The 13,246-nt window shown below is 35.6% G+C and overlaps 1 protein-coding gene across 2 annotated transcripts; it reads right to left on the bottom strand.

The window, feature by feature from the left end:
• Nucleotides 1-891: 891 nt before the first annotated feature.
• LOC121255688 (chloroplast sensor kinase, chloroplastic) lies at nucleotides 892-6,280 on the bottom strand. Of its 2 annotated transcripts, XM_041156169.1 has the most exons (9): nucleotides 5,753-6,279; nucleotides 5,432-5,596; nucleotides 5,008-5,328; nucleotides 4,423-4,488; nucleotides 4,269-4,337; nucleotides 4,077-4,169; nucleotides 2,822-3,042; nucleotides 2,257-2,530; nucleotides 892-1,473 (listed from the first exon to the last, which is right to left on the bottom strand). In XM_041156169.1, exons 1-9 carry the CDS (start codon nucleotides 6,167-6,169, stop codon nucleotides 1,219-1,221), a joined length of 1,881 nt encoding a protein of 626 aa, XP_041012103.1. In that variant the 5' UTR covers nucleotides 6,170-6,279; the 3' UTR covers nucleotides 892-1,218. The 2 variants fall into 2 exon arrangements, with proteins under 2 accessions (XP_041012103.1, XP_041012102.1); XM_041156168.1 differs by having other exon boundaries at nucleotides 4,077-4,337; nucleotides 5,753-6,280.
• Nucleotides 6,281-13,246: the final 6,966 nt, after the last annotated feature.

Here is a 13,246-nt window from a genome sequence, read left to right as displayed (position 1 = left end):
AAAAAAAATACTATTTAAAGCCAAAGTTTCAATTCGAAAGCTTCAATATTTCAATCCCAATGTCACAAATAAAACAAAATCCATTCAACCATGAAATGATATTAAAGAATCAGGGGTTCAGATCCCAAACACACCTAGAGAGGGTAAATAGGTATTTTTCAAATTTATTAGACTATTTAAATTAATAATCAATCAATTAACCAATTAAAGAATCAGATCACAAGAAATAATTAATACAACAATTTTGGAAACGAAGTAAAAACTCATTTGAAGAACGTCTTCAACATCTAAAATTACCTTGGATGTAAGTCATCACCTAAAATTTATTATAGAAATTTAGTTCGTTACAATCAATTTAGAAACACTTACAGAGCCTTAAAGTAACTAAATCTGGCTTGCAACATCACGAGTATCTCGCTTGATCTCTGCACCCTGACAACTCAGAAAATCCTTCCAATTAACGATCACGTCCACACCAATGGACTCAACAATACTCGAACACAAGCACAATGTGATGATGTAGTTCTGTTTATCAAGAGAGAATCGATCTTCAATGCGCAATGAATTTCTTTAGAATTTTCTCTCAAAAATGTAATGAATATGGAAAATTTGGCCTCTCCACACCCTAGAAGTTGTGCATATTATTCTATATATACTTAAGGTTTGAGTAGACCAATTAGAGAGTCTATAAAAATCCTAGTGAAAAAGTGATCTTCGAAATTTTCACTGAGCAAACTTTCTAACCGGTTTTTCAGTCACTACATTGTCGAGCTCTTTTGACCACGTAAACATTAGAATTAGGAGATTCTTGTGAAACATAAATTTGTAGATAATTGAGTTAACTTTTCAACGCCACCAATATCACCTCAATCTGATATGGAAATAAGAACATGACAAAATATTATTTTTACACTTAACAGATATATACATTCAGTCAGTAGCTTTAACATTTAAGTGTTCTGTCTTTCTTATAAGCTTTCAATAAAACCTAAACCTTTTTGCTATCTACAAATTTCTCAATCTGTATGCCGCAGTAAGAGGACAAACAAACAAATGAAGATACTATACAGCATGCCCTCAAAATTATACACACCGAAAATGAGCCAGCGAGGCAAGAATTTTTGGATTCTATTCTGCCTCATTCTTGTCAACTGAACCCAGCATTAATCGTTCTCTTTATTCCATGTTAGATCTCTCCCATGAAATCTAAAATCCTTGCTATTCCTTCTGAGTGTGGCCATTCAAATCAGATGATTCCAGAAACAATGGAAGCCATAGTTCCACACGAGTTCCACCTGCCCCAAGGGCAGCATCCGTGGTCCGGGGAGATATGATACGGAGTACACAGCCGTAACTCTCTAGTATCTCACGAGCAACAGCTATCCCAGCAACAAAGTTCCATGTCATATTATCTTCAACCATATCTTCCGAAAACAGATCTGCTCCAAATGGTGTAAGGGAATGCATCTGCGTCTGCATGCCAAAGCAACCATAGACAATTTATATCTAATAAAAAACATGGGCAAAAACAGACTACGGGAACCATAATGGTAATGATCTATTGATCGCAGACCACTTTTTTATATCAGCAACATAAATTCCTCAGAATTTTTATCCATAAAGTATCCAACCCATGCAAAAAAGAGATTTTTAAAGTTCTTTATATAGTAAATGTTACATTAGAGTCTTGGACAAATCATAGCATTGAGCAGAAACCAACCATGAGTTCAGTCTTCAAAGTGTGTGAACAAAAAAATGGTAAAAGAGCTCTAAATTCAAAGAATACAAGTAAATGGGGCAGATTTAGACAGAATAATTGGTTTGGGAAAGAGTGGAGAGGGGGAATGGAATAATTTCTTTGTTGGCAAATGATGCATAATGTCTAAAAAGTATCAAGGGGTCAAAACATAACTTCAAAACAATTCACATACAAGCGCAAACACACCATATATGGCAGGCCATGGTCACCCTCAACCCACTGAAACCATCCTTGTGAATAGATAGTTCCCCTTAAATATACTCAAACAAAAGGACCACTGGCCCAAGAATTACCTAGTTCATATGGCTTATTGGATGGTTTAGGATCGGTGATACAAGTATTAATACGTACATACATATGCATAAATATATTATATGTATTCATATGTGACACAGAAGGGACTCCACAACGTTTTGTTTGATTATTTGAAACACGTCGGCAGAGAGGAGAGTTCATTTTTTTTATCGCTAAATGAGAGGAGAATTCATCACATTTACCATATAGTGCATATCAGGCCCATCATCGTCAATAACTACAAGGGAACCACCTGCCGGTGCTCCAGTAGACACAATTTCAACCTTTCCTCCAACATGTGTACGCAATAATGCACCCTCGATCAAATTGCTCAGGGCCTGCCGCAAAGCAGGTTCTTCCACAGCAACTTGCAGGGGATCTGAAAGTTCACTTAGTTCTACTACACGTTGCTGCTTATGAGCAAGAGGTCTCACAGCCTCAATCAAATCTGCCAACACAGTAGAAATATTGCATGGTCTTCCTGACATAAAGAAAAAACATAAGCAAAAGGAAATTTTCAAATTTAAGACTAATGAATAAGATCAGATTTAAAGTATCCTGCATTCAAAAAGAAAAATATAGATGTTTGGGCTTTGGTTAGGTTCTCCCTAGACAGACCCATTGCACTGAGGGCCGAAATCAAGAAAAGGGAAGATGTTGAAGGAAGAAAATAGAACAAAAAAAATTGAGTCCTAACTTATAATATCCAGATAATTGGAGAGGGTCCGGGATACCCCCCACCATTCACAAGATTGAGTACCAATTTACCTAATTCCATGTTGTAGAGGTGCAAGCGCCAGGGGTGGGAGGGGCATCTCTAAATCCTTGGCTACAGCATTTAGAGAAAGTGGCTCGAGAGACTTTTGCACCTTATTTTTTGAACCATCGCTTGAAAGGTTATTTGGTAACTGAGACCTCACCGACTCATGGGCATAAGTAGAATTGTGCACTTTCTTCAATGTTTCATCATTGTAGTGAACTATATTAGCCTAGAAAAACAAAAGTTCATTAATATGATAATATCAGAAACACAACTGCCTTCTTAAACTTCATAAATAAAATTAACAAGACTGTCAAAAAAATAAAAATAAAAATTAATAAGATAACATTATAGAAAGAAGTTAATTTAAGAAGAGTTATTCTACTTTCAAGCCGGTGTATAGATTACACAATCCACATCACTTAAATGGTAAGATTTGATTTGTAAAATTCAAATTTTAAAATTTATCTTCCAAATAAAATGATGCAATGTCTGCACTTTACTAGGTGTGTTCTTCACACCAGCTTATAAATAGAATTTCCCATTTAAGAAAGCTCTATAAGAACACAACATTTTCTCTTTTAAATGTAGGTACCAAGGAGGTACCTGGTTTACAAGAAGTACATAAGAAAGAGTCAACTTACACCCCGTTTGGATTGAGAAACCATCTCAACTCATCTCATCTCATCATTACAACTTTCTCAAATTCTCACACAAAATAAAAGAAATAATTCAACTTTTTCAAATCACAATTAAACTTTTTTCAAATCCCAAAACAATAATAATATTAAAAAATAATATTTTAACAATATTTTATTCAACTTTTACTTTTATCTAAAACCATCTCATCTCATCTCACTATCCAAACAGGGGCTTAGTCATGACTTAATGTGAAAAGGATCGATAATCTAGAAAAGAACTATAAGGCAAAGTACTTAAAAAAAAAAATAGGTGCAGCCAGCCATATGTAGAGAGTGAGGCATCTTATCCAAATCATTTGAGAAATCTACCCTTATCAACATTATCGTAAGTGTTAACACAATAGAGAGTGAAATGACACAAAGGTTACTTGAAAATGCGTGGCCCCATTCTAATAGAGTCTGGATGTTTTGCCAAAATGGAAATTATAAAAGAAATGTCAAAATTCTTTCAAAATTATGAACAAAAACACGGCACTAAAAGGAATAGCAGAAAAGAAGCCATGGCTTGCCTATGAAAGCGTGTGTGTATTCTGAGAGAGAGAGAGAGAGAGAGAGAGAGTGCCTTTGTCAAGTAAACTGCATCCTGGAGTTGTTGAAGGGTATCTCTAATATGATCACCTTGCACCAGTATGTCTTTGACAATGTCATAAGAAATCTGCAAAATTGTTTCTTTCAGCCGTATACAAATTACAAATGAAAAAAAAATATATTCATAATTAAATTCCAGGTTACATAAGCACCACAACGCATGTACCTCACTTTTCTTCAACTGAACAGATAGCATTTTACCTAAAGTCCGAATACTAGAAAGAGGACCACGAATCTGTTAGAGATTTAATGGAAGAACAATATAAGTTAAAAACAACCGTATAAGCCGAAAAACAACAGCAGTCAGCAAGACATCTTACTTGCTCAACCAGATCACACATCCTGACATTATTTTGCCATGATGATTGCTGGAGCAACATTGCTTTCTGTCCAAGAAGTAAAGCAGATAAAGGCCATCAACACACATAAAAAGTCAAACCTCAAATATTCCAGGCAAAAATACCAGCTTTCCACAAGAGAAAACAAAATATATAGTGATGGAAAAATAACAAAAGCCAAGAAAGAGTATCTAAGGAGGCTTATAACTAATGTATTTTAGACTTGAAATCCTTGTACTTGTAGTAACACTTTCAGTTTGACACTCTTGTATATAAGGTTTGGAGTTCAAAAAATGGAATTCTGTTTTGACTCTTATTTTAGTTCTACAAAATGAGACACTCATATAATGATTCTTTTGCACATGCTTCAAAATCAACGAGTACAGATTCAATTAACGAGTTACAAGTGACAGGCACAAGACATACGAAAGCATCCATTGGCACCAGCAAGAGCACAGACAACTTTAATCACACGTTATTAAATAGGACCGATATGAGTAAATTGTCACAGCGTACTACTGCACTACATTCGAAAAATCACGCCCAAATAAGACACTCGCAATGTACCTGATCCATAACATATGCCATTGCTAGAGACCGAGAGATGTTGATAGCATTTGCTCTCTGCTCGGCACTAAACCTGTACATTCTCATTGGCTCATTCTTGACACTTTGAATTTCCCAGGATTTGATACCCGACCCTGGAGGCAAAGAATATGCTTCCTCCGGAGAAGGGAAGTAGTGAATCAAATCATGCGCTTCACTCACCCCATCCTCACACGCTCCTGGCTCCAACATCGGAAGCTCGGCAACCAAGAACCCCACCACAAACGGATTTTTCACCATCGGAAAGACCACGGCCCTGTTCTCAGGCACGAAGACTTCTACCTACATTTAAATTTCAAATTCATTGAATTCCATCAAATAACAGCAATAACTATTATCGATTGAAAATAATAGTCAGACATACACCAAAATCAAAATGTCATACTTGTTGATTGGAAAGGGCAGCTTCTGCTGCGCGCAAACCCGTGGGAACACCGAAAGTGCCGACTAATATCACAGTGTCGGACACATCCACTCCTCCAGGATAAACGGTAGCGCGACGTAGCTCTAGACGGTCCATCACATAACTACCGGCTGGCCTTACATAGACCTGCATAAAACACAACCGGTTCATTACTTCTCTTTCTAAGAAAAGCTTTATTTAATTTAGCAACAGTAATTTTCTAGACACATTTTAGCAAAACTTCAAACTTTCCAGGCAGCCAAACAGGAGGTTTAAGGAAAATGAAAGCACGGACAGACAGACCGAGAGCTGAGCGTCGGGATCAAGAACTCGGCGAAAGAGGTCTAACTGTTCGATACAGAGTCGCTGAAAATCAGGGCTCGGGAGAACCAGGCGACTCTTGTGGTCCTTTTCGGTCCTCTGCAAGAACTCAACGGGGGAGGTGGAAGCTCTGCGAATGGCGGAGGCAACGGCGGAGGCGGAGGAGACCAGGGGTCCCTCGGGTTCATCGTGGTTAGATACGTGGCGGAGCGTGTGGGGGTTAGGATTAGTGAGGGAAGAGGAAGCGTGGGTGAAGAGGAGGAAGGGGCGTCTTCTATGATTGGGAATGTAAGTTCTGAGAGAGCGAAGGGAGCTGATATTGGTGCAGAAATGGAGGTTAAAGGCGAGAGAGTTGGGGTTCGAGAGAGGTGGTCGAGGAGTAGTTGCAGACAGTAGCATCGTAGACGATGGATTGGAGGGGAAGGCCAGAGGGGAGTGGATGGAGCCAAATCCAAAGGTAAGCGACTTGGCCGTTGAAAGGCTGAAAGCTGTATGGACGAGATGAAACAAAACAAAAAAGGGAAGGCAAAAAGTGGACGGTATTTTCAAACTTCCAACGACGCCGTTTCGTTATTTCCATCAACCAAATACACAGTTGCTTAATCATTAGTGCTGGCTACCCACCCACCCAAGGATTACCTCTTTAATTGACAGCCTCTGAAATGGGAACGCAAACCGACACCAACATCTCTTCTTTGGAATCCGGTATGGCGAATCTCCGCCCAGTCGGCTTTAGTGCATGAGCTTTTGCCCCGGTTGTATTAAGGTTGTTTTTGAAAATTGAGTTGAGTTGAGTTGAGTTGAGATGATAAAATATTATTAGAATATTATATTTTAATATTATTATTATTATTTTAAAATTTAAAAAAATTGAATTGTTTATTATATTTTATATTAAAATTTAAAAAAGTTATAATGATGAGTTGAGAAACCAAACGAAGAAGATATTACCTCAATTAATCTCATCTAATTATTATTTTTTTTAAAAAAAATATAAACAGGCCATTCAGCATTTACCACTAGTCGTACCGCTAGTTATAAATTTACTATTCTTTTTCTTTTAATTTTCTTTCAAGTATTTTTTTAACATTCTTAATTATTAGAAAGAAAATAAAAAATATATATAATTTTACTAATAATCACTTCATTAATTACTAAATAAAAAACTAAAAAATTAAAAAAATCAAAATGCATGAGTGGTAAGTTTGAGGGACTTTACTAGCATTTTTTTTTTCAAATTCTCATACAAAATATAATAAATAATTCAACTTTTTCAAATATCAAAAAAATAATAATATTAAAAAATAATATTTTAATAATATTTTATTCAACTTTTATCTCAACTAAGGGTGTAAAAAAATAGGCAAACCGATTGAACGGGACCGGATCGGGCTGAACTGGTGACTTTGGTCCAGTTTGTAAGCAATCTGGTACGGTATGGGTTCTTAAGAACCAAAATCGGTCCCAAAGCGGTACGGTATCGGTTTTCATATTTTGAAAATCAGTTTAAACCGAATAGGACCAGTGTATATATTTATAATTTTTATATTATATTATATATTAAATTGTTAATTAATATAAAATGAAATTCTAATCTTATTATAAGGGTGTGCAGGAATCGCCAGAACCTACAGGGAATCGGATTGACTGCCGGAGCACTGAACCGGCCGGAACTGGCAAGGAACCAATCGACAGGCGAGAGGAATTGAGAGAAAATCGATATCGGCGGTTCGGCGCCAATTTGAACCCCTAGAAAATCGCTGAACTGGCCAATCTGGTCTATTTCTATTTTTTTTAATATATATATATAAAAACAGAGTCGTTTCATTTAAATGAGTGAAACGACGTCGTTTTAAGATCTGAAAGTTAAAAAAAAATATAATAGAACGACGCTGTTTGGCTTTTACCCCCCCACCCCTCTTCTTCTTCCTCGCGTCGTCTTTTTCCTCTCTGCAAATTTCTTCCTCTTTCATGGCAGACGATGACGCAACGCTTCTTCTTTCTTCCTCAATTCCTAACTTCCTCTTCCTCCTCCTTCACAGAAGACGCCGAGAGTAGATCAAAGACCACAATGATGCATGTCGAGACTGATATGATCTGTTTTCTCTCCTCAAACCCACGGTTTTGGCCTGTTCAATAGACTCATGGTAGACGTTGATGGTGTCTCGGTTTGGCGCTGAAACCGACATTGAATCCATCGATGTATAGCCTTATCTTCTTATTCAAGTTTTCTAATCTTATAACATAAAATTAATATAACATATAATATAATATAAAAACAATCTTATAATTTTAATATAACATTTTATATAACATATAAATTTTAATCTTATAATATAAAATTAATATAACATAAAATTTTAATATTAAACGTAAACATCAATATTAAATTATTAATATAAACTTACTTTTGATATATATATATATATAACATATTTTTAGCATAATAAATTATAATATATATTATTTTTATAAATATATTTTTACACATTTGATCATATATAGTATATACTCATATAAAAAGTATAGAACTTATATAGACTATAGTTAAATTCAATACTATATTAGTATGTGTTAATTATTATAAAATAATGTACTTTTATTATAATATAAATAGAATAATAGTTTAGTATATGTGAACATCATATTATTAGTAACATAGATAATCTATAAAACCGAAAAAATTGAACTGGACAAGATCGAAACTGGAAGTTCTGATTTTAGTAGTGAATCGGTTCGGTACCGGTTCTTAAATTTTCAAAACCAGAATATACTAATTCAATTTTAAACAATATACCAAACCGGACCAAATCGGACCGGTTACACTCCTAATCTTAACTCATCTCATCTTAACTCACTATCCAAACCTCCATTTAGTGCATGAATGGATTGCGATTGAAAATATACTTTATAATTTTAGGTTTTATAATTTATAGCTTAACTAATAAATTCTATTATTAAAAAGTTATTTACAGATTTGTAACTATATGTTTAAAACACTTATAAATACGTTACATTTGTTTATAAATAAATTAAAAAAATGTTTTCAGAAGTAGAAATGATGATCATTTAATTTTTAAAAAATTATGACAAAATCTTTAACAGTTTGAAAGTTGTAATTATATAAAAGTTTTATAAATATTTTCGCTCATTAACAATCTTTTTAAAGTTAGACCTACATTTTGGGTTATTCAAAAAAGCACATTTGATGATGTTTTTCCTCAAACATATTTTTTAACTTATTTGGGATTAAAAAATATTTTAATATATAACATTCAAATAACTTAATTTTTCTATTAAAAGACTTTTAAGGATATTTAAACATTTTTTAAGACTCTTAATACAACCCCAACCAGACCTTTAGTCACAGATGATTTCCATTCACTGAAGTTTGCTTTCCTTGTCTCAACCATAGTTTTACCGGTATGGTACTTGAGAGAAACCAACTTTAGGTAACTTCTAGCATTCACATCCGGATGAACAAGTTTTTTTCCTAAATTGTAGTTAAAAATCATCTTTTCTTAAATTTTTTCTTAAATTTTACCCATATTTTCAAAACCTCTTTACATCTCACTCCCTATTTTTTTTTCTGTATTCTATTAAAATAATATATTTTTATTCTTTTTTATTTATTATTATTTTCTCTACTCATATCTTTTTACATCTTTTAACTACTCATTCTTTTGAATTTCAGAGAAAGAGCATGTTGAAGACTTTTTAACTTTTTTTCTTTTTCACATTTTTGTAATTATTTAATTATTTGTTGTACCCATATTTCGGATTTTTCGTCTTAACAATTTTTTTTAAAAAAACTACTTATCTTTCTAACGATAATATTTTTAAATCTGTACTTTTGTAACCATAATATTTTCTTTTTAAAAAAATTATATTTTCACAAATGGTCAATTTTAAAAAAAAAAATTGGATCATCTCAATCGTGACATTTTTTTGAAATTTCAACTATAACAAATATAAGCATAAGATAAAGTATAGATGACTGGAAGGAGAATTTGTTTTATTGATTATAATAAAATATTTATAAAAAATGATTGAGGGATGAATAGTAATTTCCTATATTTAGGGAGGCATTGTTCAAATCCCAAGATTTTCCCCTAAAATAGTCAGTCAAATGGAGAGGGTTTTTATCAAAAAGTTAAATCTTTTTACTAAAGTTTAGGGAAGAAGGTGTTATGCGATATGGATGCTCTTAGGGTTGAAAGATTAATGTTGTGTTTGAGTAGTAAGGTAATCTCAGATATTCTGTGAATAGTAGTGAAAAAGTAATAAAAAAGTAATGATAAAATATTAAATAGTAGTGAATAATAGTAAATAATAGTGAAAAGTAAGTGAAAAATAATAATAAATAATGAATAATTGTGGAATACTCACTACCCAAACTAGCTATAAATTTAAATTGAAAAATTACCAAACCGAACTAAATTGGTTGCTCCGGTTTCATGACCGGTTTGGTTTATTGTATCGAATTGTTTTTGTAGATCGGTTTATCTCAGTTTTCATTCATGTTTTATGGATTGAGTTAGACCAAATCAAACCGAATTATATATATATATATATTAAATTTCTTTATTAGCATGAAGCTTAATCTTACTATTTATGTTTCCTTAGTATAAATTTACTCCTATGCATTAATATTAATATTAAGTTGTCTTTCTCTCTCTATAACGGAGTGCTTTCATTAGAGGAAGACTGATATCTGATAACACTTTGATAGCTTATGAACTGTTACACTCGATGAGGAATAGGCAAAAAGGCAGGGTGGGAAGCATGGCAGTCAAGTTAGACATGTCAAAGGCATATGATCGAATTGAGTGGATTTATTTGGAAACAATAATGAGAAGAATGGGTTTCTGTGATCAGTGGGTGAGGTGGATTATGGCTGTTGTTTCTACTGTCTCATATTCTACTCTAGTGAATGAGAGAGTAGGTAAGTCCTTTGTGCCTTCACGGGGTTTGAGGCAAGGGGATCCCTTGTCCCTTTTCCTGTTTGTATTATGTGCTGAGGGACTAAGTAGTATGATTGATGCAGCTGAGGAAAGACGGGAGTTAAGAGGAGCTACAGTTACTAGAGGAGGAAAATCTGTGACCCATTTGATGTTTGCTGATGATTGCATTCTATTTTCTAAGGCAAGTGTGAGTGACTGGATGAAGATGAAGGGGATTTTGGAAACATATGAGGTAGCTTCTGGTCAATGCTTGAACAACCAGAAAACTTCAATTTTCTCTAGTGGAAATACAAAAAAGGAGGTGAAGAAGCAGTTATTGGAAGTGGTGGGAGCTAGATTGTGCAGTGATAGGGAGAGGTATTTGGGTCTGCCTACATTGGTTGGTAGGTCAAAATACAATGCATTTAGAGGGATCAAGGAGAGGATCTGGCATAGATTGAGCTGTTATTCAAGTTATTCCTACATATCATATGAGTGTTTTTCAACTTCCTAAGAGGTTGTGCAAGGAGATCTTTGCTATGATGGCAAGGTTTTAGTGGGGCCACACACAAAATGAAAGAAGGACACACTGGAGAAGCTGGGAAAAGATGGGGGTAGCAAAACAAGTAAGTGGCTTGGGATTTAGGGATATGGACAATTTTAACACAGCTATGTTGGCTAAACAGTGTTGGAGAATCTTGACTAATCCTGGGTCTCTCTCAGCTAGAATTCTAAAAGAAAAATATTTTAAGGAAGAGGATCTATTATCCTCAAAACTCGGATGGTGTCCTTCTGTTATGTGGAGAGGATTGTGGAGTTCTTTAAGGCTAGTTAAAGAAGGGGGGATTTGGAGGGTAGGAAATGGGAAACAAATCAGGGTATGGAAAGACAAATGGATACCTTCTTGGGCTTTTTGGCGACCATCACAAGCTCCTGTGCAGATATTAGATGAAATGGCTAGGTAGAAGAGTTCATAGATAAGGGACAGTGGAAGGAGAAGTGCTAGAAGCTGTATTGGGAAAAGAAGAGGCTGAGATTGTGAGATCAATTCCCATCAGTAGGAAGGGTGGCAGTGATAAACAGATTTGGGGTTTCACAAATACTGAGATTTTCTCAGTTCGAAGTGCCTATCATTTGGATATAGAACTGAAGAGAAGGTGTAAAGGTGAATCTTCTAGCAGGAAAAATGGTGGAGTGGGATGGAAGGCTATATGGAAGAAGGATGTACCTGCAGTGGTGAAAAACCTTATGTGGAAAGCTGTAGATGATTGCCTCCCCACTAAACAAAATCTAGCCAAGAGGAAAATGGTTGAGGATGCCTTATGCCCTATCAGTGTCAGAGAAGTTGAAACAGTGGTTCATGCTATATGGAGTTGTGGTGCTACAAGTGATGTGTGGGCTGAGGGGAAGAGTCCTGTTCAGAAGTGGTGTTGTAATGAGGAGGAATTTTGTGTAACATGGAGCAGAATGTTGCAACAGTTAAATCAAAGGGATATTGAACTGGTTGCTGTCACAATGAGGCATATATGGTTACGAAGGAACAATGTGGTCTTTGAAGAACAATTCACAGGACCAAAAAGAGTTATAAGCAAGGCCATTGAAGACATTGAAGTTTACAGGGAAGCTCAGGAAATCAGTTGTGGACAGAGAAGGTCAAGTGGAGTAATGGGAAATAGAGAGGTGAGATGGAAAAAGCCTGGTGTTGATGAAGTTAAAGTGAACTGGGATGCGGCTTTCAACCAGAAAACCATGAAGATGGGAGCTGGCATAGTGATAAGGGATAAGGAAGGTGAGGTACTTGTTTCTCTTAGGATGCCAAAAGGAAATGTCTGTAGTCCAATAGTTGCAGAGGTTCATGCTTTGTGGTGAGCTGTTGAGTTGTGTACTGAGTTTAGATTTACAAATGTAGTCTTTGAAGGTGATACTTTGACTGTAATAAATGCTGTAAATAGGTTAGAAGAGAGTTGGGTCTAGTATGGACAAATGATAGAAGATCTGAAACAGTTTTTTACATATACAAACTAAGGTTGTACACAAACCGGCCGGACCGACCACTGCCGACAAAGACTGACCGCCTGATTCAGGAACCGGCCAAAACCAACAGAGAACCGATCGGCCGGCAGTAGAAAATTAAAGAAACTGACGTCGGCTAGTTTGGTCTGCGGTTCAGACCCGGTTTGAACAGAAGAACTGACCGACATCATATATATATATATATTTTAAATATATTTCTTATACAAGGCGACGCCGTTTCACATGAAACGACATCTTTTTGTTCTTAAACCTATGAGCCGTTTGGTCTAAACCAAACGGCGTAGGGTTAGAACCACCCCCCCCCCCGGCGCTGTTTCTCCTTCTCATTTCATTCTTCCTCTTCGTTTTTCTTCTTCGTGAGCGCCTCCCACTCCTAGTCCCAGACTCCCTCTCCCTGCGGTCCCCGAACCCAGTGAGTGCCAAACTCCCTCTCCGTCTCCCTCTCCTAGTCCCAGACAGACTCCATCTCCCTCTCCCGTCGATCCCTCTCTCCTCCCTC

This window comes from Juglans microcarpa x Juglans regia, chromosome 3D, assembly GCF_004785595.1.
Source record: "Juglans microcarpa x Juglans regia isolate MS1-56 chromosome 3D, Jm3101_v1.0, whole genome shotgun sequence".
In the NCBI taxonomy this organism is placed as follows: Eukaryota; Viridiplantae; Streptophyta; class Magnoliopsida; order Fagales; family Juglandaceae; genus Juglans; species Juglans microcarpa x Juglans regia.
This window is presented reverse-complemented; position numbering and strand designations above follow the sequence as displayed.

What these genes read in the sequence shown, in the direction of transcription:
- LOC121255688 (XM_041156168.1), bottom strand. Translation starts at nt 6,169, where the DNA reads ATGCTACTGTCTGCAACTACTCCTCGACCACCTCTCTCGAACCCCAAC. An exon ending in ATCCCGACGCTCAGCTCTCG is followed by an intron (nt 5,597 to 5,752) that starts GTCTGTCTGTCC and finishes TGTTTTATGCAG; the next exon opens with GTCTATGTAAGGCCAGCCGG. An exon ending in TGGCATATGTTATGGATCAG is followed by an intron (nt 4,489 to 5,007) that starts GTACATTGCGAG and finishes CTTCTTGGACAG; the next exon opens with AAAGCAATGTTGCTCCAGCA.